We start from the raw sequence: 25,994 nt of genomic DNA, 5'->3' as shown, positions 1-25,994 counted from the left end.
TCACCCATTCATTCATGCAACCGTGTTGATTGGGAAGTGTGCAACTTCTACACTGACTACTATTTAGATGGTGAAGTGCATTTGAAGGGTAATGCCACTGTCAGATGAGAAAAATGAGACAAATCAACATGTTGATTTTGCGATGGTTATATTTTGAATGCAGTGCGTGCCCGTGAGCGTTCACTTCAATGAGCCCATCTATCTGAGGCCATCAGATTAGTTATTCCATTAAAGTAGACGCAGCTGCGGGCGGATCAATACACAAGCATGTCTTATTCAACATTGAATTGAGGGCGTTGTTTGCCAACTCATGAATATTGACAGGTGATGAATGCAGACGGGGTCAGTGGTAGTAGTTTGAAGCACTGAGGGTAGAACGTTTTCCTGCTTTCCTTCTAATACAAAGCAGATCGGGGATTGAGATTTTCGTGGCAAATTATTTCCAGTTTTCACAAAACTGTGGGTCAGCATGGGATTCAAGACCTGCGTCTCTCTCTAAAGGCTCCTAATGTGACCAAGCTACCTCTGTGTTTAATGAGGCCACAGATAGATATCCAATCATTACATTGCTTAGTAGAAGTGATGTAACACTGTAAAATTGAGTTTCAGGCGTTACTGTGAGATGAGACTTTTTTACCAATGCACTTTAATAAGTTTTGTGATGACAGGAAAACTGAAATGCTACTTGTTCCGTGTCTAAATATTTAATGCCCAACAGTTATTATTGGGCCTGTGCTTAACTGTTGTGAGACACAGAGAGAGAGAAAGAGAGAGAGAGAGAGAGAGAGAGCTTGTTAGAACTAAACAAATTCAGATGAGATAGAGCTCGAGGAGTGTGCTGTGTATCCATGCGAGAGTTCATGTGCTCAGTGATGTATAAATGCTGCTTAATGATTCATTGTTATCTTCACTGTAACAAATGTTAGACAGAAGACTTGTTTCAGCCTGGTCAGACTCCCTAGGGGGCTAAATACCAACGCCTGGGCAGCGGCCCTCGGCGTCTTCATAGCTCTCGGTAGCTTGACAGCCAAACAAACAAACTTTAACTCCTCCTATTTTGCTCCTCAAGCCAATTCTGTATTTGAAAACAAAACAAATGAGGAAGGGAATCCAGTAAATAGGACGTGTTTTATGTAACAAGAGGTTTATGAGTATTTTTGTTTTTTTGGACCTAAAGGTACCGAACCTGAGCACTGGCCGATCAAATACGAGTGAATCTGTGAAAGCGAAAGTATTCTGACAGCCACGTGAGACAGAATGGCTGCAATCAACAGAATGGCTGCCAACGCATCGCCGTCAAAAATGGATGATAGCTGCCCTGTGTGCTGCGATATATTTAAGGATCCTGTTGTCTTGTTGTGCGGTCACAGCTTCTGTAAGCACTGTCTTCAGGAGTGGTGGAGACAGAGTGGACACCAGACATGCCCGGTCTGTAAGCAAATGTTTCCAATGGCTCAGCCTCCACGTAATCTGGCACTGAGAGACGTTTGTGAGGCCTTGAGGCAAGAGACGATTCAGAGAGCGAACTCAAGATCTACGGAGATCTGCAGTCTGCATGGAGAGAAACTCAAGCTCTTCTGTGAGGACGATCAACGGCTCATCTGTGTGATTTGTAGGGATGCACAAAAACACAAGAAACACAACATCGTCCCCATCGACGAAGCAGTCAAACCCTGGAAGGTAAGCAGATATGTATAGTTTAATGAAAACAGCAGAGAAATGTCTTTAGTAGTTTTTATAATTCTTTATATTGCACAATGCAGACAAATGTGTTGCTAATCCACTGTTTACTCTGCATTTAACTTAAACACCTTTAATTTCTACAGGCCACACTCAAGGTTAAGATGATGCATTTAAAAACCAAACTGGGGAAATTTGAAGCACAAAAATCCAAGTGTGATAAAATGGCCAGCCACATCAAGGTAAGTCTCAGACATTATGGTTATATCGGCAAAAAGCAACATGTGCTGCCTTCATCAAAACAAGGTGGTTCTCCTCCTCAGCTGCAGGCTCAGCAGACTGAGAAGACAATCAAAGAGGAGTTTCAGAAGCTCTACCGGTTCCTGCAGGCAGAGGAGGCTGCTAGGATGGATGCAGTGAGGAAGGAGGCAGCGTTCAAGAGCGTAGCAATGCACATCAGGATTGTGAATTTGACTGCAGAGATCTCCTCCCTCACAGACAAAATCAAAGCCATCGAGACTGAGATGAAAGCTGAGGACATTTCATTTGTGATGGTTCTGGTTACCTCTGTTAATTCATATTCTAATCTAAATATTGAATATTTAAAGAAATGTATAGGTGTTGATTTATTATCCTGTTTTCTCTTTATTTGACTGGTATTTGGTGGCTGCTTAATATTCCTTCAGATCCCAATGCAACCTACCAGACCCAGAGACTCCATCAGGAGCCCTGATCGATGAGGCCAAACATGTGGGGAACCTGCTGTTCACAGTCTGGAAGAAGATGAAGGACATAATCCAATACAGTAAGAAGTGTTTCTGCCATATGTTTACATTTGAATCTGCAGTACCAGGTGACCAATGAACCTTATCAACAAAGAAACACCAGGATGTTCTCTTAATGCACAGTAATGCCTAAAGTTAAACTTTTACCTTTTATTGTAATAAACATCTGACTAAATGTTCCCTTTTTTTCTATGTTTTCTCTGAAGCTCCTGTAACTCTGGACCCCAACACTGGGCACCCACTATTGATCATATCAGAACACATGACCCGTTCAACAAGAAGCGACAAGATGCAGCCGCTTCCTGAAAACCCAGAAAGGCTGCGGGGCAATGAAGTTCTTGGCTCTGAAGGCTTTAGCTCTGGAAAACACAGCTGGGACGTGGAGTTGAGGGGTGATTGTACAGTTGGTGTTGCTGGTAGAATCAGGGGTCCAATCTCTAAAAAGGTCCGGGCCGTCATTTGGCGTGCTGATCCTGCTCCAATGCTTTGTGAACGTGATAATCTTGTATCCAGAGATCCACTTCCCCGAAAGGTCAGCGTGCAGCTCGATTATGACCAAGGAATATCATTTTTTGATCTCGACAGGAAAACACTCGCACACACCATCAAACACACTTTCACAGAAACGGTATTTCCGTATTTCGATGGCAAAGCAAAACTCCTTCCAGCTGAGTTCATGTGAAAAAGTGAATTTGTTCAATCAAATGAAGAATAAACAAGAGTTTGGTGAATGATCAAGGTTGTAATGTCAATTTATTGCCTGTAGGCAGAGAACAGATGCACAGCTACGTATTGCAGTGAGCTGTGAAGACGTTCTGAAAACACAGCTTCAACACACGATATTTATACATTCACAAACTGAAACAAGACAGGAAATGAGACAGGAAGACGGGGGCTATGTCTCATCAATTTATAAAAATTCATAAAAAAGCGCCCGCCTCTCGTGCTGATGGAACTATTTGCGGTCACAGCAGGTGCTTCGACCTGTGCTCTTCAGAGCATGGAAACGTTTGTGGTCAGAGATTCTGCCTTCGCAGTACATTTTACAGAAAATATGTTGAGGACATGTTTAAAACATTTTTTACCGTTACATAAGAAAACCCAGATAAACATTCAGCATTACTGCAGAGGACTAACAACAAGATGAGGCCTTATTTTGGGACCTTAAGCGTGAACAATATGACTCTGACTTCAGTATACGAGTAAACTTGCTCTATCTCTGTATCTTTTTCACACGTCATGTGTTCGACCAAAGAAATGTGAACAATAATTGTTATCAATCATCACAGATGGTTTTCCTGGTTCCAATTTGGTTTCGTCCGCCTTAAAGGGAGTGTGATGTGCAGTGATTTTATCAGGCAGCAACCTCACATTTTGTAAAATAAAGCCAATGCGGAAGTGTTTTAATCTGGCATTCTCTCTACTGGCCAGCAGGGGCGGCTCCTCTGGTAAATCAGATTGTATAGAAAAATCGATGACAAAATGACCCTACTTCTGACTTTTATTATCTATCACCTCAGTAAACATAAGTCTTTGTTCTTATTCGTTCGTTTAATATCTTCTTAAATACATCACGTGTTGTAAAGAATCACTTCAACGTTGTAGTAGCGTGAACAAATTCAGCTGCAACCATCTGCTCATCCACTTTGTAAGCTGCTTGTGCTGGAGAAAGTGTGTTGGGAGCTGGAGCCAAGCATGCATTGGACTTTGCATGTCTATCCAGTTCTGTAACAGGGCTACCACCTGTAAACAAACACATCCACACTTACATTCACACCAAAGGGCAATTTAGAGCTTCCAGTTCAATGTCATGTGTTTGGACTGCAGAAGGAACCGAAAGCACACAGAGACGGGAGAAAGCATGCAAACTACACACAAATGGGCGGCAACACCGTGAGCCACACGGTCACACAAGTCACTTTCACACTTCTTCTCAAGGGACGAATGTTGTCAGAAGGACTCAGGATGCAACTTGAGGTTTTCAGGCCGCTATTAAGCTTCAATGATTATGTACGCAATGGCAGCGTCATGTCACGTACATCATTTTCATGCGACAAGGAGAGCATTTTCTCCGGAATGATTTCGGGATTCATTGTAATCCTTTCATGTTGCAGAGGCGTCGGCTGTGGAAAAGCACTGTGCGATAATGCAGTCTGGGAGACGACACAATAATCAGGGAGCTTTGTAGGGAAATGTGCCTTGGGTGAAGAAGCTAATACTCACTGAGGACCGATGAAGATTCTGAGTTGCTGAGAAAGCGAATTACTCTCATAATTATTCCGTGCATGTGTGAATGTGTGTGTATGTGTGTGTGTGTGTGTGCATAGGTGTGTGGTTGTGTCTGGGTGTGAGAGATTAATCATTATAGGGAGTCTTATCTGTCTCACAGCTCCTTGAATGTGTCAGACAGATTTTTGTCAGACACAAACACACATGAACAACACACATAGATGGAAACACAAATGCAAAGATGACAATCTTTGTGCGAATCGGTCTTTGTGTCAACAGTTAGCCCTCACAACTGGAAAATATACCAAATACCACAATCATTTCAGATAATCTGACCATCAAATAACACTCAGGAGATCTGTTCTTTTACAGACCAGACTGCAGTTTCTGGCTCCTGGCGAGAATTGTTCATGAGCTCACATGCTCATCGGACGAGCCTGCGCCTTATGAATAACATATCTGAATTTTTAAATTGAACTGCTGCAGCTTGATAGGCAGCACGCTGACAAGGTTAGAGGCTCGATTTCCTCAAAGGGTCAAGCATGGGAGAAACTCTGCTGAGACGGTTTGACTGCAGCATGAATCAGCAGGAAACCGTTACCGTTCACACCAGGCCATTCTTCCACAAAAGGATCTGCACAAAGAAGGAGCACCATCGAGTACAGGCATCCTCTCCGCATTGTCTGGCTGAACAACTGTAATGAACCGAATGATCATAAAATGCCACAGTGTTGCAGCAGTCTAGGAAAACTGCTGCTAGACAAAGAAAATCGTCTGCCGTCCCGTTGTGTGGTGTAATCACGATTTCACATGAATGCATGACTAAGAGGATTAAGGGAGAAGTTGGAAAGCTCACAGGCAAGAAGTGGTTTATTATGAATTGTGTCGTCTTTAACTGCAACAGAATGAAAAGAAGAAGACAGGTATGCGAGGACAGATGCATTGATCCAGAGATTTGAGTGGAAATCAGCGATAGATTGGGGCTATGCTTTCTGTCTGTTGACAATAGAGCCAGTAGCCGGTTAGCTTAGCTTAGCATAAAGACAGGAAACAGGGGGAAACAGCTAGCCTTGCTCTGTTCAAAGTTAAATATGCCTACCAGCGCCTCTAAATAGACTAAATTGAGTAATATTTTGTTTTGTTTTAATCTTCACAAAAAACGAAATGGAAAAAAAATCTTTTTAAGGTGAGTTACGTGCTAAAAGCCAAGGAATAGTTAAAGTATGTAAAACCAAATAACCTGTTAATCAGTGAGCTTTTAGAGGTGCTGGTAGGCAAAAAAAAAAAAAAAAGTATGTTCGGAAATAGCCTGGCTATCTATTTGCACCTGCTTCGAGTCTTTCTGCTAAGCTAAGCTAACCGTCTTACATCGTCTCAACCCACAGCGTTGACTTTAGTATCTGATGGAAAACCTTTTTGGCAAAATGTCAAAATATTCCTTTAAAAGGTGAGTTACAGCATTATATCCAAGATATTCAATATAATGAGATTTAAAGATATGATAACACAACATCTCCATACATATTGCATTTGTATTGTGTTTTAATAGAGGCATACACAAATAGTTTGTTTAATTGCCTGACTGGGTTTGGCTTCCACGTCATGTTTGGACTTCCATCCCTGCTTCTTGCAGGCTTACGGCATTCCTAAAGCAACTTTCATCTCTGCAGTGTGCTGCCACTTCCACATTGTACTTTATGGTATGAAACCTCACTCAATAAATGCGAAGGTACACTGCTGATCAAGGCGAGGAAGTACCCTTTTATGAGCTCTACAACTTCAAAGTAAAGAAAATATCACAGCTTCCTCTCTTCAAAAGTCCAGGCGCTCTGCCTCGGTCTGAGAAAAGCAACCACCTGCTGGCAACTCCTCAGCCCCGGAATCTGCAGAGCCATCCTATATCATTGAGGAGCTAAGAGTATTCTCAAGGCATAAATACATCACTTCACAGGATGTGGTCTTCCTCCTAAAGATTTGAATCATCATGATTAGCTCGAAGAGCGATCGAGGTGCTGGTTCTGTTACAAAATGTTGACGACTCTGCAGGTGTAGGAGGCCTTGTGCAATGACTCATTGGTGGTGGGAGGTTCCCAGTTGATAACCACAAAGGCATACTCTTTCTCTAATTGGTGTTGTTTTTGTGCAGTTGATTTTATAGGAGGGTTCGACTCGTACGGTTACCAGGGGCCTCAGAAGACCTCCCACCTTCAGCTACAGCCCATGTACATGTAAGTATAGCTTTTCTCCATTTACATACAAATGTTACATGTTTTGATGATGTTTTTGTTTTTTTATCACAAACCCACGATATAAGTCTGAAAGATGAGGATACAATTGTGCTAAATGGTGACCAGAAATCCAGTTGTCATTCCTTGAATGCACTCCAGATCCCTCAGACCCTCTTAAATTCCAAGCCCACTATCAACACATGTTTTATCTGCGTTTCATATGTTGAGTTCTGCAGTGAGGATGATATTAGCACATTCTCGACCGTATCAACATAAGGGCTTATCATTTACCAGCCCAAGGTCTCATCAGTTATCACTGATGTAGAGCTTTTATCACCTCGACACAAGTGGCAAATAGATGTGGGGCATTCTTGCTGAAGCTTTGTTTCATTGTTAGCTGTTTTATTGTTATCGTTGCATTTGGAAGCTTTTATTTCGTGTCCTGACAGGCTAGATTGTAGTTCATGTGGGGATTTCCACATACTCAAAACCACAGATTCCTGTTGAGACCTTCAGCTATTCTTGTGCCCGAAGAGCCAGGAATCGGATAACACAAGATGAGTCTGAGTCCAGGCTGAGACAGCCCTGCATCAATCTCGCTGTCTCACTTCGTCCCGTGGAAGCGCCAAGCAATACAGCAAAAGCTTAAACAACTGGAGCAAACAACAACACCAAAATAATGGCAATTCCACTGACGTACAGTGGACAGTTGATCAATAACTGTTTTTATTAGAGAAAAGAGCCAGAACGAATTCGAGAGAGATACAGACAGACACAGATGGAGAGAGAAAGTGAGATCAAGATCGGCGAGAGACTCGAAGAAAGAAAGAGAGAGAGGAGAGGGGGGGGGGGGGGGGAAGATAAACACAGAGTGGGGGGAAGATAAACACAGAGTGATGGATGAAACGAAGGAGTAAACAAAGAAGAAAGGCAATAAAGGACCATTCTGTTGTTTTATTTGTCCCCTGTGGAAGTCATAACACAGATCATAAATCATCGACCCCCAAGATAATGGCTGCAAACTCACACAAGAGCTGGAGCATGAACATACACAGATGCAGGCACACACGCACAGGCACACATACAAACAACACACAGCAAATGTGCTGATCGACATCTTGTGCTTGTACATTAATGCACACACACACATGCATATGCACACACGCACTTGCACAAACATCATCTATATGCTATCATTGTTCAAAAAAAAAAAGGCATCAGCTGTATCGTCCCAATAGAAATCTCCCACACCCAACCGCCCACACACACACACACACACACACACACACACACACAAAAAATCGCTTCACAACATTCGCCGCCTCCAGTATTTTGCAGAAATGTGAGCTTCTTTGCAAAGAGAAAAAAAGACCAACTTATTGTTGACCCCCAAAAGCATGTGTTGCATTCCGATGACGGTTAAGCATAATTCCAAACACATCATGACATCGAAAAACATTAACAATGCAGAGACAAAATATCAAGTTGTGACCGTAAACGTCTCATTCATTTTTCTACAATTGATGTTACTTTGTTCAGAAGTCAGAACTAGTTGTATTAGGAACTTATTAAATGCAATATAGCAGGAAGTGTTTTTTTTTGTAAAAGCATAAATGTGCCAATAGTTCCCTTTAACGAGAGAATATGCAACTTACTTAAAACATCAATTGACCCTTCGCTAAGCCCCGCCCCCCATTGCTATTCCATCAAGCTGTCAGAGATTTGGCTCGCCAGAGCATCTTTGCTATTACTCAGCAGGAAGCTAAAAGCTCATCCAACAGTAGCACAAGTGGAGTTATTACTGTAAGTCTGCGCTACAATATTTACATAAAGTTTGCTAACATTAGCCACTATGAGCTACTACTCATACCAGAGTCTTCAGATTGAACAACAAAGTAAAAGGAAGATGTGAGATTACTTCTCTTAAAGGCTACATACTGGCAGTCTCACTTTAAGGCACTGTCATTTACATTGTGTTAACAATTATGTGAGATATACATATGGGATATTATTCTGTAAGCTGTAACATAGATTGCATTTTTTTCTTGCTTTTTGTTTTTGTTCTTAATAGTTTGGAGGAGAAGTATCAAAGTCAGGACAGCCATGTGGGTGTGCTCAAGCTGTCTCTTATTATAATCTCTTATAATACACAGGACAAGTGCTTCTGATGTCCTCATTGAACATTAATGTTGTTCAGCTTTTTTTGCCGGAGTGAATCACTTTATCAAGGACGACGCTGAGCAAACGCACCGCCAAGCAATTAAACATAACCCTCTTCATCCTCACTGTCCTCAATTACCTCTCAAAGAGTTGCAGTTTAAGAGGTTCACATAAACATTTACCTTTAAATCCATGCTGAAGCAATAAAAGAGATGCAGTCACTATTTCGTGTAACCCTCTCCTCTCTTCATTCAGGTCAAAGTAAAAACCCAGGAGCTACTCCAGGAGCGCTGCCTTACCAACCACCACTGCTTAGCATCCTGCTTTTACGTCTCCAACTGTCTTTTAATAAAACAACAACCAAGACACAGACAAGTAGACAGGATACAGAAGACACTAAGATATTCTGCGTTTCAACCTGTCCCCCACCCACCCCGCCAGTAATCAGCTTCCCTGGTCTGCCTGTCTGCTGTTATAATGGTTAGTTCTGTTCCTGATGAAACACTGGCCTCTTATGGTTGAACACGGTAGCTGCAGGACATGTGTGAAAGGCCAAGACAGGCAGCTCCGATGATACCTGCATCTTTTTGTTTTGTTTTGTCTCTGAGGGACCCGATATATTCCTCTTGTGATGTTGGGCATCTGCATTGTGAAGGAAACCAAAGGGATGTAAAGCTTTCTTCAGACTTCCAAGGAGAACACACGACGTGTGATGTGTCGACGTGCAGCCCGGTTTCTTTAAGCTATGTATACAACAGAGCCCGCTAAACAATCTCTGGACCTTTTTTTGCTCCTCGTGCCTGAAACATCAGACACTGGACTTCCAACCAAACTGACCAAGCATATACTAGCAAGACGACCGATATAGGAATGTCAGACATCTTTCTTTTCTACGGTCACCTTTTTGCTGCATTCGGGTTCTCGTTGCAGCAAAGATGGGACCCCGATACAAGTCACGGCCTGGACTCCAGCGCGAGTACACGCCACACATTTTATTCCGTTGAATGTTAAACGACAGTGCTGTGTGTAGATTTACATACTTTCACTCCACATGTGCATGTGTACAGGAAACACGCATTGACATACACAGGCATTAGGTAATGCGTATGTGAATCCACACATGCATGCACAAATACACACACATAACAGATGTATTAACATTTTGTTATGTGATTTCTTAACAATGTTTACAATACTCCAAAATTCAGAAAGACTGAACACCTGACAGACATGTAGACAGGCAGACTGGGAGACAGACAGGAGACGTTCTAGATGCAGCATCCCAAAGGCCATGGGGTGTTTTATAACGTAATAATACAGACAGAGGAGTTTTGGTCTCTTGCTGCCTAAATACTTTGTCTTCCATCCAAGGCAGACTGGGAGCGGTAGATAGAGACAAAGAAAACAACCCCAGAAGAGGGATTGAGGTCAGGCAACAGTTTCCCTTCCACCTCGGTCCTTGTAGCTCTCGATGCCAAGCGTCCTTGGTCACACTCGCCCATCTCTTTCAGCAGGCAGAGGTTTCTTTTCCCCTTTTTCTGCATTATAAAAAGAAGTAAAAAAAGCTGGACGCTAGAGCAAGTGCCCAATCAGCCTAATGTGCAGCACCCACCCCTCCTTAACAACAGAAATGTTTCAGAATATCCACAGACAACGCTTACACAAAGGGAAAACACACACCTTTCACAGAAGTGACAATCACTGTCAGATCGTCCTGAATCTCACCATAGATTGGCATTTTTTGTACCGTACAAAGTGTGCCAAAAAAAGCTGAAAAATGTCTGTCATTGTTATGAGGGAGCAGAGAAGCATCTGAGTTGGATTATTTGATGAATTATTTGTTGTTTTGATTGATATATTGCATTTCCGAAACACTGGTGAGTGACAAAGATTGGGGAAAGGGGGAGAAAGGAAACGACAGCGGCTGAATCCCACGACGACACTGCACACGTTCACCCTCGCCTGCAGACTAACGAGGACAAAAATGATACCAGAGAGACGCCAGAGTCTCAGCAGCGCCCTCTCTTCAGCTCACCACTCAAATGTTAATGTTGAAAGTGCCAACGATATCCCCACATGGACATCCGTAGAGCCTGGTTTCTGAAAGCCACAGACTGGGACCAATAATAATGGGTCTCAGGTTCACTTTTCTTTGGTTCCCCCGTGAGAAAAATTGCGAGGATATCACAAATATATAAAAAAAATCACATTTGCATTCCAGGCGACCAGCAGGTTTCTCTCTTTTATTCGGCTCAGACAAAAAAAACAACTGATTCCTTCTGGAAGTGGAACAAATCGTGTTGCATTTGTGTTGCAATCACTGGACCAAAATGTTTGAGGCCTTCTGCGTCAACCGAGGAACGTTTCTTGGCGATAGCACTGACAAAATGATGGACGTTTCCCCCCCAAAGTCCTCCCCCTCCTCTGCCAGTTATCTTCAGCCGTTCATGTTTTATAACAGAACTGTGGGCTGTACGTTCAGAGTCGCTGCCCCGTGAGGCTCCGCAGACAGTCGCTCTGGAGGACAGAAACAACTTTTTGTGTGTTTGCATGAGGTGTTTCCAAACTGTTGCGTATTTAATCTCATGCTGCGTGTCACTAACTAGCTACTTAAAACGGGAACTGTTTGGTTTGTTGAATGCTCCTCCACTCTCGAAAGAGTCCTAAATGTGAACTTTGTGATTTTTCTATAAATAACGCAGTCTGAAATGTCCGCCGAGTAAAGGAGGTAAAATAGCAACTACAATGTAAAACGATGAAATGTAACTTTGAACTTCTAGAAGTTTTTTAATCACGTGTGGCCGTGTTTACTGTTTTTTCTAGTTGACTACTAATGTATGATGTTGTGTACAAGTGGGACTACTGTGTTTTATTTCTTCTAACTGTACAGTGTGTTTTGAGATCAGAGAGTAAGAGGAGATCGGGAGGAAAGGGAATTAGTTGCACTATAGTCTGTAATTCTTTCATTAACAATTCTGTCAGGGCTGGAAATTCACTTTCACTTCAGCACATAATTGATTTTCAAATATAAATTTAATAACCAGCACCACACGTTGCTTTTTAATAAATGAACTGACTGCAGATGACGTGTCTTTTTGCTAAATTCAAATCAGGAACAAATGCTGTCAAAAGGGTCACATGTCCATTATTTAAAGCGTCATTGAGAAAGATAGTTGCTTGTGTCGTTGGAGAATTTGAACTGAAAGTGAATTTATGTTATTTTTATTTGCCTTTAATGGAGTCGATCAAGGCAATATTACCTGGCACTGTGGAACAATATCAACCTAAAAGAAACGCCAATCTGGCAGATGCAGGAGAAGATTTCAGATATCTAATGTGACACGTGTGAGTGTGCGTGTGTGTGTGTGTGAGTGTGTGTGTGTGTGTGAGTGTGTGTGTGTGTGTGCGCGACTTTTCTGTGTCATGGTGAACTAAACGACACTTAACCCAGAACCTGCGAAGCCACATCTTCAACACAAACGAAGCTGAAGGAAATTGAAGAACTCGTCAAAGATTGTTAATGAACAGCAATAACAACAGTTATAATATATTTTTTAGTAATAATGAAGACAGAACCCACACATGTCGTACATTTATCACATTTAGACTTTGGAACAGTCAATAGAGCGTCTTGTCTGTAGATCTAGGAATGCACATCTGTACATAAGGAGTTCAGCATTTGCAGCAGAAGCTTGAGGCGAGCTCTTATTTTGTTAAATGGTGTCAATAAACATTCAGTCAAGCTGTTGTAAAGTCCTGAATCTGTATTCGGAGTTAAAAATCCCTCCACTCGAAGCTTTACGGTTGTGGTAAGAGTATGCAGTTATGAGTTATTCCTGTAATATGGTGCTGAATAAATGTATGAATAATATGGAAAGACGTTCATGGGTTTGGCTAAACTTTCACAAAATTTCAAAATCAAGTTTGCATTTCATAAAGCGAGAAGCAGCATCTTCAGCTTCATCAAAACTATTTTGATGAATATTTTTTAAGTGTTGAATTCAAAGCCCCTGAAAGCTTGATTTTGAATGTTTTTTCCTCATATAATCTCAGATGTTTATCAACTAAATCAAATAAAAAACAACATATTTATAGATATTATTCATTAGGAGGTTAACAAAAGCTTAGCTGGTGTGTTTCATTAGGACTGTGTGGGTGTGGCCTGGAAACATCACTGTGGACGTATTCCACAGCTCAGCTTGAGCTCTTATCTTGTGCTGAAATGTCTTCTGTTCCTACAAATTGTCGAATACAAAACTTTTCCCTTCATTGTGACGTTAAACTGAGAGCCAGACTGTCGCAGTCTGAGACTATTATGTTAGAGGAGCATTTAGAGAGCGCAATAACACATTTTCATAATACATTAAGCAACTTATTCACAAGGTCAGTACATCAGTGCAGGAATCTGTCGCCAGTGAAAACGGTGAAATACTGTCTCTGTGGCTCTGGGTTGATTTGTTTACGTTCACCACTGACTAAAACCATCTATGTTGGTTTAACTCCTTCTCTCTTCATGATGTTTTTTTCCCCACAGGTGACTGACTGTACATAAACTCGACAGCTGGGAATAAAGTAGACAGTGGAGAAGGAAAGTCTATGTCGTGTCCTCTCTTCAGTCATTCTTTTGTGCTTTCTGTGCCCTTAAATTATTTACATTTGCTACATTATGCTTGCGAAAGACAAAGTATTTTACAGCCTGAGTTCTTTCCTTTGGGGATGAGTTTGTTGTTCAGCAAAGTGTTTTCCAGTAATTAAGTTCTGAAGAATATAAAATCCACTTTCTAACGCAACTGAACTGAAGCCAAACCTGTGGAAACTGGATCCAAAACGACAGCATTTGTATCTCTTTAACGTTGCCAGGAAGCATTAGTGTTCCTTTGCCGAGGAAACGCACCGGCAATCATTAAGAGGAGCGGAGTGGGTGGGATTCTTACATCCTCAAAGGTAAATTCAGTGTTTAAATCCCTGAGGATAACGGTGTTAAAGTAAATCATGAAACATTTACCCAATTAAGACTGAAAACCTCTCGAGTGAGAAAGCAAAGCCTTCGTCGTGTAGATGCATTCGGCTGAGTTTAAGATGGAGTAAATGCTCGAGATTGGAAGTACTTTCAATATTTATTTGTAGCCTGCAGAGCATCTCAACCTTTTGACTTGTTAAAATGTGAAACAGCACACTCCAGAAAACATCTGATGGGCTTCCTGCAGTAAGCGGGTGACTCACACTTGAAAAAAACTTTTTAGCATTGTTGGCATTCGCCACTAAAACCAATTGGGCACAGCCGGGACAAGCAAACTAATTACCGTGTGGCCCTATGGCATTAATGAGGGACTGTAACAGAGCTAACAACCCATTTTACAGGCGCCCCAACAGCGCTGAACTGAATATGTGACCGTCCAAATTACTTTCAGTCTTTGTGTCACTTTCCCCGTCAGAATGAAAGGCCTTCTGGTTATGGGTTATTTAATGAGGGGAATTGTGTGTATGATGCAATTAAAAATAAAAAAGAATTCTTGCGACTTTATCATAAAACACCAGAGCTGCAGTTCTGAATCTTAGTTAATCTAGTTATTGAGTGGACATTGACTTTCGTTTGCCCAAAGGGATAAAAGATAAGTAATTTAACTAAATTTGTATTGTATTATGATCCAGTTCTGTCCCAATTGCTTCTGAATATTTGAGCATACCTGGACCTGCAATTTAAATCATTCATGAAGCTGCTCTTACAGTAAGTGGTGGAAACAGCTAGTGAGCTCCAAACAGTAGACGCGAGGCTGTGACTGTTCTTGAACACATCTCACCCATGATGAAGCACCGATAACACACATATTATGTATTTAATAAATTTAATAAACAAATAAAACAAATGTGGCTGAGGTGGCGACCTTCAACAAACAGCAACTGGAACTTTTTTTCTTCTTTTTTTCCGCCAGCAAAAAAAAATGTAAATCTTTTTTTTTTGAGGGGGGGGGGGGGGGGGTATTATTTATTTTTTTGTTACTTTTTTTATTTTCCCCCCAAATATATATATATATTTTTCTTTCCAATACCGTCTCAAATTATAAAGTGGATCCTGCTATCACCTGATCTTAAATCACATGTTCTGAAAAGAGCCCTTCTGTCAAAAATCCAAATTTAAATTCCTGAGTTGTTTCAGTTGTGTTTTATATGTTGTATATGTTTTATATGATGACACTGACTCTCCACAGTATAGCTGGAGCCTGCACTCCACCACTAGGCTTCCCATCGGCCTATCGCTGCTCTCCTACACGCTGACGACGACACCCGGAAGCACCGAGCTGCTCTCCGCATTGTTTTGTTTTGGTAGGAGCATTTGGGTAAGAGGTGGACGGGCAGAGAGAGAGAGAGAGGAGCGTCCGGATAAAATAATCCGCTCACTAAATGGGGAGAGCGGCATCGGGCATGGAAGATGACGAACCGATAGGCGACGCCTGTGACATGCCGAGTTTCATGAGCAGTCTCGAGGAGGGGAGGGGGAAATTGTCCCGCAACCTGCCGACAGAAACTTCCTCCACGGACGGCAAAGTTGAACCGTCGGTCAGAGATCTGAGTCGTCGTGTCACCAGATCAAACTCCCGGTTGTCCCTCGACGGAGGTGAGCGGTACTCGGAGGAGAGGAGCGGCGAGGAAGGGAAGGATGCGAAGGGCAACAACAACAACAACTGCAACGGCGGAGGAGGAGAGAGGAGGAGGAGGGCGAGTGCTGTCGAGATTCGGAGGAGATATTTCGGCGTTTCGAAGTATCCCTCTCTGTGTTTTAATACAAACAGTCGGATGCATGAAACCCGCGAAGGAAACGTCAACAACGACGTTTCAAACGGTTACGGAAATGAACGCGGCGAGTGTAAAAAGTCGGAGCGAGAAACGGGCGACGCGGGGACTAATAACGAGCAAACCCCGAGCGACTTGACGACTTCTAACGTAAAAGGAGTTGAACGCATAACAGTTACAGGTCAGCGACGTCACAGGCGTGACGGTGACACCGACGCGGTCACTTCAGACGAGTTTTTTAGCACGGAAGAGCACGTCTACTGCACTGTTTACTGCATCGCTAACGACCGCCAGCGAGAAGTTGAAATCACGGACGATGAGACGGTCGCGTCAGACGCACCAGACATGGACCTGGACGTGGGTTCGAGTCCCGAACCGGCTCTGTACACACTGGACGACCTGGTGGACCCTTTCGGTGCGATGGCCCCTTTCGGTGCGACGGCCCACCGGCTGTCCGCGGAGCAGGCCGGTGCTGAGACTGCGGTGCAGAGTTGCCGGGTGTGCCTGGAGTCGAAAACCATCGCACCCCTGCCCTGCTGCAGGAAGGCCGTGTGCGACGAGTGTCTGAAACTCTACGTCAGCTTCCAGGTTGGTAGGAGGGAGGTTGAGCGACAGGGGGGGGGGGGGTTAGTGCAGGTCTTGCTGGGTCAGTCAGCAGCTCGTTGAAGTGTCTTTGAGCAACAACAACAACACACACAATCACAATACTGACGTGTCATGTTTGGTGTATTATCTGCTCAATTGTATTATCTGCTCAATCTGGATCAATTCTGGGAACTGTTGTAAAATACCTGGAGCTGGCTGGCATTGAGCAATCTGACCCCTCACATGATTAAATGTCTAAATAGGCTTTCTGTTTCATTAAATTGTTGCTTAAATGTCACAAGGCAACATCTGCAGGTCTCCTCATTTTGTGACAACAACTGCCTTTAGGTCACTGACACATTCGGCACTAAAATTGGGTTGTTTTTGACAAAAAGCAGTTGCACACGTGTGTCCTTTTAATTAACATGGTGCATCTCCTACATCGTTGCCCTCACGTCCCAAAATGCCTCTGGTTGATGCCAGAAAATATGCCCCAGCCGTGCGTTTTTAAGTGTACACGGAGAGAGCAGCACCATTTGCAAAAGTAATTCTTTAACTCAGCCAAAAATAGGTCTCTTGCAACATTATATGTTCAGTGATAGCTCATGTTCATTGACGATTTACACTTATCAATCAAGGAACTCAATAATAGATGAGAGATACATTAACTTCCTTTGATTCAGTGTAGCTGCCTTAGAAATAGGGACTCGGCAATGAAAGGCACGTCGCCGATCTGACGGAGCTAAAGTATTTCAGGATGGATGTCTTTTAAGGTACCTGTTTCATGAACTGGTACGATCCTCTGATCATAACAAACCTGCATGCTGTCGTAGGTAACAATCGCAGGTCCTTTGCTACTGTTTCTGTAATCTCCTTTGATCTGTTTAGATAAAACAGTGTATCGGTGAGACGGACAGCATTTTATCTGTCATGCTGTGATAACGAGGCACGAATAATCACACAAACACAGACGAGCTCTGATAACAACACTGAAATGAGATATGGGTTGTGTAAACTATCCTGTGTGGGTGGAATTCTTTTTTCTTTTTTTTTCGTCAATGTACTCAGTAGGTACAGTAAGCATTAAGTCAGAGAGATTGGAGTATGTGCTCAGTGCCTTGCTCCTGGGCACTGGACTAGACTGCACTGGTTTGGTGCTAACCATGTCTCAAAAACAGTAGTTTGCTGTTATTCAAGGCAGTAGCGTCGGGCTTATTCTAAAGGTTAGAAATAAGGATATGGTAGAGAATGTATTCTGCCATAACATTAGGTGTTTGGATGTGCATGAATTGCAAACTACACCTCTCCCAGAAGTACACCTCGGTGTACAAATACTCCAAGTACTCCGGAATGACGGTGACATGTGTATGTGAGAGACAGATTGGCAGCACTCACAACCCGTCCAACCAGTCTGGCAGTGGTCATCACAGTGTTTGTGTTGTTACAACACAAATACATCGCAGCTCTCATGCCCTCCAGAGGATACATTTTAGAATCTTGTAACAGGCTTTTAGTGTGTGTGTGTGTGTGTGTGTGTGTGTGTGTGTGTGTGTGTGTGTGTGTGTGTGCGCGTGTAATACCGTCAGAGGCTGATGCTGTTGTTCTTGCTGTCATTTCACACACACACACAGACAAAATGTCTTATCATGTGTCTGTGCAGCTGGTGTCACTGCCTTTGATGGCCTGAAGATGTGCAGAGAACAGAGACAGAAAGAACATATGAAATGAGGAAGAGAGAGAGAGAGATGGAACCAGAGAAGAAGAGATGCCCTGAGAGGAAAGACAGACAAAAACAAAGAGAGAGATGGTGACACTGAAGTATGATACTTAATTAACTTAAGATACAGATTAGTTGAGATCTGAACACACCTGTATTGAACCCAGGTGTGAATTTAATGACGGAAAATGTCCCTGAAGGTGGTGAAGCCTTGTTTCAAACTATATGTTTTATGTTTATTTTGACTCCTTTTGTAACATTTTGAATTTGTTTAACGTTTTATTTTAAAATGTCCGTGTCCCCCGTGGCTCTGTGATGTCTGTGATCAGACGGTATAACTCGTGTGTGGATGAGGTCCGCTAAATGACTGCCGAGCACTTGGTGTGAAGTAACTAACGTGTGTCATTGTGTGCTTTGATACATATTAACTTCCACTCTCTCCACGGCCTTCTCTTCAGCTGCCTCTTACTGCCTCTACTCTTGGGTAAATCATTAACCGTCCCGTCAGCGGTGTGAATTTACTCCATATGCAGATTTGGTTGTGAAAGTCACTGAAAGACAAAAGAGATTCAAATTGTGGTGTGGCGATATATATATATATTTCGTATTGACATTTAAGTGTCGCGTCCACATGGTTGAACACATGTTCTTTGTCTCATTGTACACCTTTTGGAATCACATTTGTTTTGTGATGTTTCCCAGGTGCGAGTAGCCAAATCGTACATCGGCTGTCCGATCTCAGAGTGCAGCGGCTACCTGGAAGAGGGACGGGTGATTTCCTATCTAGCCAATGAGGACGTGGCAAAATATCGTTACTTTTTGGAGCTGAGTCAGCTGGACTCGAGCACCAAACCCTGCCCCCAGTGCCGCCAGTTCACCTCCCTGAAGGGGAACAACCCCAGCCGCTCCGAGCACAAGTACAAGGTAAGATGACGGCTCCAATACGCCAGCGAAACATAAGGAAATACATCAGAAAATTAAAGCTGATGTATACGTTTAGAAGTCACGCAAGGATGTGATTGCTTTCTTCTGTCCCCACCTTAGATCCAGTGCAGCAATTGCCAGTTTGTGTGGTGCTTTAAATGCCACGCGCCGTGGCACAATGGGGTGAAATGTCGCGACTACAGGAAGGGAGACAAGCTGCTACGAGGCTGGGCCAGCGTCGTAGAGCACGGGCAACGAAACGCCCAGAAGTGTCCACGGTGCAGGGTGAGAATCCCAAGTTATCACGACGCGGCCAGAGGAGTGCTGCAACGGGGCCACTGTGGGACATGGGTGTGTGGGGAAATGGAAAAGAGGTTTGACTGACGGAGGGTGCAATAAACGTGGATGAGTCAATGAAGGCCAAGAGAAAGCACGAGAGCAGGAACACGGTGATGGATGGGGAGCTGCAGGGACAGTAGAGGGATGCTCAGATTTGAAGTGCTGGACCGAGATGCATGTTGAAAGAATAATGATGTCTCTGCTGCATTAAACCATATCTGGTAGACTCACTGGCATCCCTCCCACTTGTCATAAAACAAGCCTGGTTCCATTACGACCAAGGTAGTCTACACAATATTTAATTTGACTGTCAGGAGATGATTAAAGCAAGACGTAGATTAAGACGTAGATTAAGCTAATTACCGATGTGTGTGTGTGTGTGTGTGTGTGTGTGGGGAACTGTTTGCTCACTCTCCATCTGCGTCCGTCGCACCGGCGTCTCTGTATTTTCTGCTCTGGAAGCCGGGAGAGAGAGAGGATCGCATTTGACCGGGACGTCCTGCTGTGTTCCGCTGGGGAAAGAGGCTGAGAGCAGCTGACCTTGATGCCCAGTTGATAGTCTGACCGCTCCCTGCTGCAGCAGCCAAACAGAGAGGATCCACTAAGTGGGCCGCTGCTTGCATATTGCAGCGCGGCTCAATAGATGCTGAACCAGATGCTGATAGTTTCCTGTTTGAAAAAATGAGAGTAGTAAACTCTGCCAGTGTTGCATTTTAGTGCTGCTAAGTACTGGGGAATTGTTCCCATTTTACCATGAAGTGAGTCTCGAAGGAGAACATGACCCATTCAAACTGGGACCAGACCAAAAAGAGTGAAAGAGTTAATTATATGTAAGTACAGTAAATCTCTTCTTTTTTTTTTTTCTCCTTCCATCATCATCTGTAGATCCATATCCAGCGTACAGAGGGATGTGACCATATGACATGTACGCAGTGTAACACTAACTTCTGTTACCGCTGTGGAGAGCGCTACCGACACCTACGGTTAGAATCTGTTATTTTGTACTTTATCTTCTCTGACTCCTCCTCTTTCTATGCGACGATCTCATTCAATCTTTAAAAACTTCTTGTCAGGTTTTTCGGGGACCACACGTCAAACCTCAGCGTGTTCGGATGCAAGTATCGCTATCTACCTGATAAACCTCATCTGAGACGGCTAATTAGAGGGTCCGTCTGTGGTAAGTGTGTGTGTGTGTGTGTGTGTGTGTGTGGGTGTAAAGAGATACACTTTTTAACCTCAGGTCCACCATTTTGGTCCAAATTAAGATATCTCATATTCATGGTGCCCAGAGGATGAACCCTACTGTGATCCTCTGCCTCTAGCACTGCTATCAGGCCAACATTTAAATTCGTCCAATACTTTTAGTTTATGACTAAATATCTGCAAAACTATTGATATTCCCACCAGCCTCAGTACTTTATATTAATGGCTACTTGGTAATTGTTGGTATTCGAGCGCACTAAGCTAAGACGTGAACATTGTAAACATTATAGCTGCTGCTAAACAGACATCGTCACTGTGAGCATGTTGGCATGAAGCATAACACGGCCTCAAAGAGACTTAGCATGGCTGTAGCATACGACCTGCTTTATTTTCTGTAATCTGCTTGAGTTAGTGATTTCCTGCGTTGCCCAATCATGCCCATGACCCGAAATAAATCAGCATCATCATGTTTCACTCTGCTGTGGATTATAACTAGATCAGAGAGAAGCAGTGGTGATGGAAAGAAAGAAAGGACAGCCGTCCCCGTCCGACGGACATTAAGTTGCCTCTTGATTGCAGCAGCAGTGAACACTTCCACATTAGAGTCTTGAGGCCCCCTGAAGGAAAGCTTGATAAGTGTGAAATCATCACATATCAGATCATGTTAGCTATAATTATCTTTTCACAGTTATCAAATTCATGCACCAGCAAGCCTCCAGGAAGCTGAACTCTGATAGATTTGTTAGACTCTGCTCTCCATGACAGCTCCAGCTAGTTATCTCAGCAGGGCGCCTGCTGAACTGGAGCTGATTTGTCCCTCAACGAGAACCACTTAGCCGTCACGGCTCCACACATGTAATAAAGCAACGTCTTAATGTGGGTGGAGACATTTTTTCCCCTTAAATCTGCTCATCATTCCTCCACAGACCAAATGGATGCACTGGTGGCCAAACAGCTTGAATATTTAGCAGCGATACATTGAAGTTTAAACAAAACCAAAGAAAACAACACGTTCATTTTGAATCGTGCAATTTCTATTCCAACTGACAGCAACATTTATTCATTATGGATGATTATTGTTCTTCTCCCACCTCTCTCTCTGTTACTCTCCCCCCTCCCTCCTTCTCTTCCCCTCTCTCTCTCGCTCTCTGTGTTACTCCCTCTCTCTCTCCTCCCTCCCTCGCTCTCTCTCGCTCTCTGTGTTACTCCCCCCCTCCCTCTCTCGCTCTCCCTGTGTTACTCTCTCCCCCCCTCCCTCCCTCCCTCTCTCTCCCTCCCTCTCTCTCTCCCCCCTCCCTCCCTCGCTCTTGCTCTCTGTGTTACTCCCCCCTCCCTCTCTCTCTCTCCCTCCCTCCCTCTCTCGCTCTCTCTGTGTTACTCTCTCCCTCCCTCTCTCTCTCCTCCCTCCCTCTCTCGCTCTCTCTGTGTTACTCTCTCCCCCCCTCCCTCTCTCTCTCCCTCCCTCCCTCCCTCTCTCGCTCTCTCTGTGTTACTCTCTCCCCCCCTTTCTCTCTCTCTCTCTCTCTCTCTCTCTCTCTCTCTCTCTCTCTCTCTCTCTCTCTCCCTCCCTCTCTCCCCCTCCCTCCCTCTCTCTTGCTCTCTGTGTTACTCCCCCCCTTCCTCTCTCTCCCTCTCTCCCTCTCTGCAGCCGCTAAGGTGCTGATAGCCCCGGTGGTCATTTTGCTGGTCGTGGTGCTCGGCGCTCTCGCCCTGGTGATAGGTAACACAATCACACACATGAACACACAGGCGCACGCTAAGAGAAGAGAAGTAAACTCTTCTTGTTTTTAAAATGCCAAAGCTGTAGATCCAGATCATCACTCTCTGGGTTTCTGGCTCTTACTTCCTGAAACTACATCTACCAGTAATATCATCCGAGCGCTCCCTCTGAGCACTCTGTCAGTGTCGTGAACTTTCGATGCCTCGGCTGAACTGTAATTAGCGTTAATCTCTTCCCCGTGTCTGTGCGTCTGACGGACGAGCCGCTGCAGGCCGGCGTTTAGCGCCATTTATTTCCATCGTCGTTAGAATCAGTGTCGTGCTGCTGCTCTCTTTCTCAGCTCAATTAATTTAAAAGAATGTGAAGGCGATGTGCCGTAAGACGGAATAATCAAATCAAATCCATCTCGAACACTCGTCAGAGCTCGACGTTAATGGATCATTCCAGATTTACATTGTACGTTAATGAGTAGTTCATTTGAATGTGTATAATTAGGAATCAAGAATCGTTTGCTTTGATCCGTCCGTCTCCCACTCTCAGCCCTCATCTCTACAACCGCCTTCTCTTCCTGCAGGATTGGTATTTTTCCCGGTCTACTACGTGTGCAAGAGGAGGAAGACGCAGCGCACACAGGGCTCCGGACGGTGGATCTGACTGAAGCTCGCCTTTCACTGCACTTCATCCAGACGACGCCCACACCTCCTCAGGGATGAACACGCCAGAGTCATGGCAAATGTCTGAGGGGGACGTCACCAGATTAACAAATTAAATTAGAGCGGAAGGAAGGGAAATAAACATATTAAGCGATGCCTGGCTAATCGCACGTCATCGCGTCGCGGTGGAACCACCGCTGCAGAAGGAATGCTGGGTATTCAAGTAGAAAAGGCCTGAGTGCTCTTCACACGATGGAAGTGTTTGAATCCCCTTTTAAATTTCACAACCTATTTTAAGCCGAGTACTTTCTCTCCGGCCGCCTCTCGTCTCGGACACAATACGGGAAGTTTCAGCCGTGTACGTTTGCAAGTTTTGCACTCTTCAGTCATACATTTAACAACAGCCGTCTCTCAGGAGAACAAGGCAGGTTTGTTTAGAGCTCGGAGCTCGTCGGTTGGCTTGATGTGACGACATATTATTGTGTGGGTGTCGTGGATGAAGGAAACAAAACTATAAACGCTGACTGCTGGAATGCGATTAGGAGGAGCTCACAGATTAATAGCGGAGGAATGTGAGGAAATCATATCTTCCTTGTTGAGCGAAAGGCTTCGTCAGTCATTTGTCAAAAGGTCAAGATGGAAACTGAATTCAGGACCAAGCCATGATGGAAAAGATTAGTTCTCACAAGTGCAACATAGAAAGTTGGGTGGTGTCCCCACCCTGAGAGTGACGCCTAGTTGTACAGGCCACACCCACCGTAGCGTTATAAGAAGGTCCTGCTTTGCAAACGCACATTCAGCCCACTAACGGCTAAAGGAAATATTGTAAAGTGGTATTTTGGCGAGCTTCCATCGTGTTCCATCTGCATCATCACAACAACAACAAAACAGCTGCAGTGTGGCAATTGTGCCAAAAACAAAACCCTGAATGTGGACCCTGAATGTGGACCCTGACCCCCCAGATTTTCAAGAGCTTTAAAGGTCGTCACCTGGCAGCAGCCAGATTGCCGTCCTTCACTTATCCCTCTATCTATCTATATATATATATATATATATATATATATTACACCCTGCTTTTCAGTAGGTCCTGTCTCTGGGTTTGAATCCACTCTCAGGGAGTTTGTTTTCTGCTCCCTCTGCCCGACCACATGAGCTGTGCCACAGGAATCGCTGAACAGCGACCATGTTTAATTCCAGTAAAGTCAAAACACTGTCGTGTCAAAGGAGACGCGAATATCTCAGCGACGCAGACGTTTCCCGGTGTGACTCGGCCGTATTGTGAGCGTTGCTTTTGGGGGTCAAGCGGACTGAAATCGTGGAAGAAGGAAAATGTGTATCCGTAGAACCGTCACTGGGAAAAGTTTCTGAAGTAAGACGCCAAACAAAACTGCTGGGCTAGCACTACACTGACATGTTGAAATGCTGCATTTGTGTTTGTTTGAATGAAAGATAGACAGATGGATATTTGTATTTTAAATGATTTTCAGCACAGAGATGCATCAGTAGAGTGAAAACTGTTTGATTTGCTGTAGCTACACACTTTTAGTATTTTTATTTGATACTATTTCCACAGCATTTTACCAGAAACGTTGCCCTGACGTTTACATGTCAGGTGAATCGGTTCGTTGTTTAGCTCGGTGCCTGACAATGAACAGATGGCATCTTTGGTAATTGATCAATCATTTGCATCAGTTATCGAGAAACAACACCAAACACGTGGTCGCTCAAAGTACATCTTAGGAGCATGGGTTGACAGGTTTGCTGTCAAAGAGTGATTTTAAATCTGAATTTGCGACGAGAGAAATATAAATGAATAATAACAGGCCGGTCTTTGTGCCGCATGTCTGATTTCTTTCACGTTTATACATGTATGTTGTACATGTGTGTTAAGACGCCATCTTTGTTTTGTTGTAATCCTGCATATTACTGACTTCATCATTTCTGTAAACACTGAGTAACTGTTTGGGTAAAGCTAAACTAACAATTCATTCAGTGACATCGTTATTTTGGCCAATCATTTGTCTTTGCTGGGGCGTGTTGGCTAATGTGCAGTGCAATCATGCCCTCTATTAAGAATGTGTTTTAAAGATTAAACCAAACCTCTACCACCACAATACAGGTTTGTAAGCGGCATCCCAAAATAATCGTTTTGCACAACTCACTTTATTTTGGCGAGTACAACCCTCACTCTTTGGACTCCGCAGATTAAAACCGAGCAGCAGCACATCAAGCACCGCTTCCAACATTGAATGGGTCTTGTGTGGACAGAAAACGCTCAATGAAGGAAGTGAACATTTCAAAAGAGACGTGTCATTTTCAACAAATCAAGTGTGTAGTGAAGGGACTAAAGGTTGTGGCTTCATTTCAACTCAGGAGGCCCGTTGAGCCTTTTTATGTCTACACGCCACTTTGTTTTCAACGGTATTTGTATTCAAAGAAATGTCTTCGACTCGATAACTGTTCTCCTTGTTTGCACTAAACATAATCTTCCACCTGCTGCCTCTGTTAAACACGTCTGCTGATATTATTATTAATATTAATATTATTATTGCTCACTTAGCCAGGCACACACACACGTTGTTTTGAGGATCTGACGGAGAATAAACTAAACTGGGTCAAATGCCAAACGGTTCTGTTTGACTGTTTTATCTGATATTCACGTGTTCTTTGTGTTGACGGGTTTGTCTGATATGTTTCATGTTTTTGAGTCGCTGACGGTCGGCTCGACAAACTGAATGAATGTCTTCTGGTCTCTTTTTATTTGCCACCACCGCTGTGACTTCAGCTTTGTGTCAGCAGGGGTCACAAGTGCACCGCAGGAGGCGAAGCAACACAACCTCCATTCTTTATGAGCACTGCAGAGTCAGAGTAACAGAGAATATCACTGTCGATTAAGATTACGATTATAAACACATTGTAATTTAAATTGCGAATAAATAATGGAGTTTATAAAACAAATTGAATTGTGTTTGAAAAGTG

At 43.5% G+C, this 25,994-nt stretch overlaps 3 protein-coding genes across 4 annotated transcripts in view; all 3 read left to right on the top strand.

Moving 5' to 3' along the window:
* Window positions 1-6,926, top strand: part of nkain2 (sodium/potassium transporting ATPase interacting 2) — a gene marked incomplete at its 3' end in the record, with an annotated part of 55,233 nt that extends 48,307 nt beyond the window's left edge. The window contains exon 5 of one of the 2 annotated variants that reach the window (XM_079291321.1): window positions 6,804-6,926. In XM_079291321.1, coding sequence (XP_079147447.1) covers window positions 6,804-6,926 — 123 coding nt within the window. Of the gene's footprint in view, window positions 1-6,788 lie in introns of both variants that reach the window. The other variant, XM_079291320.1, reaches the window with a different exon arrangement.
* On the top strand, window positions 1,276-3,147 carry LOC306793454 (zinc-binding protein A33-like; the record flags this gene model as incomplete). The annotated part of the gene is made up of 5 exons (XM_079291101.1): window positions 1,276-1,680; window positions 1,827-1,922; window positions 2,004-2,257; window positions 2,367-2,485; window positions 2,672-3,147. 5 exons carry the CDS (start codon window positions 1,276-1,278, stop codon window positions 3,145-3,147), a joined length of 1,350 nt encoding a protein of 449 aa, XP_079147227.1.
* Window positions 6,927-15,445: 8,519 nt separating the features above from the next.
* On the top strand, window positions 15,446-25,861 carry rnf217 (ring finger protein 217). Its single transcript, XM_079290564.1, has 7 exons — window positions 15,446-16,462; window positions 18,879-19,100; window positions 19,221-19,385; window positions 20,325-20,422; window positions 20,513-20,616; window positions 22,291-22,362; window positions 22,937-25,861. Exons 1-7 carry the CDS (start codon window positions 15,485-15,487, stop codon window positions 23,014-23,016), a joined length of 1,719 nt encoding a protein of 572 aa, XP_079146690.1. The 5' UTR covers window positions 15,446-15,484; the 3' UTR covers window positions 23,017-25,861.
* Window positions 25,862-25,994: the final 133 nt, after the last annotated feature.

The sequence above is a fragment of the Melanostigma gelatinosum genome, assembly GCF_949748355.1.
Source record: "Melanostigma gelatinosum genome assembly, chromosome: 19".
In the NCBI taxonomy this organism is placed as follows: domain Eukaryota; kingdom Metazoa; phylum Chordata; class Actinopteri; order Perciformes; family Zoarcidae; genus Melanostigma; species Melanostigma gelatinosum.
The sequence above is the reverse complement of the archived record's forward strand: the minus strand, read 5'-3'. Positions and strand labels throughout refer to the sequence as shown.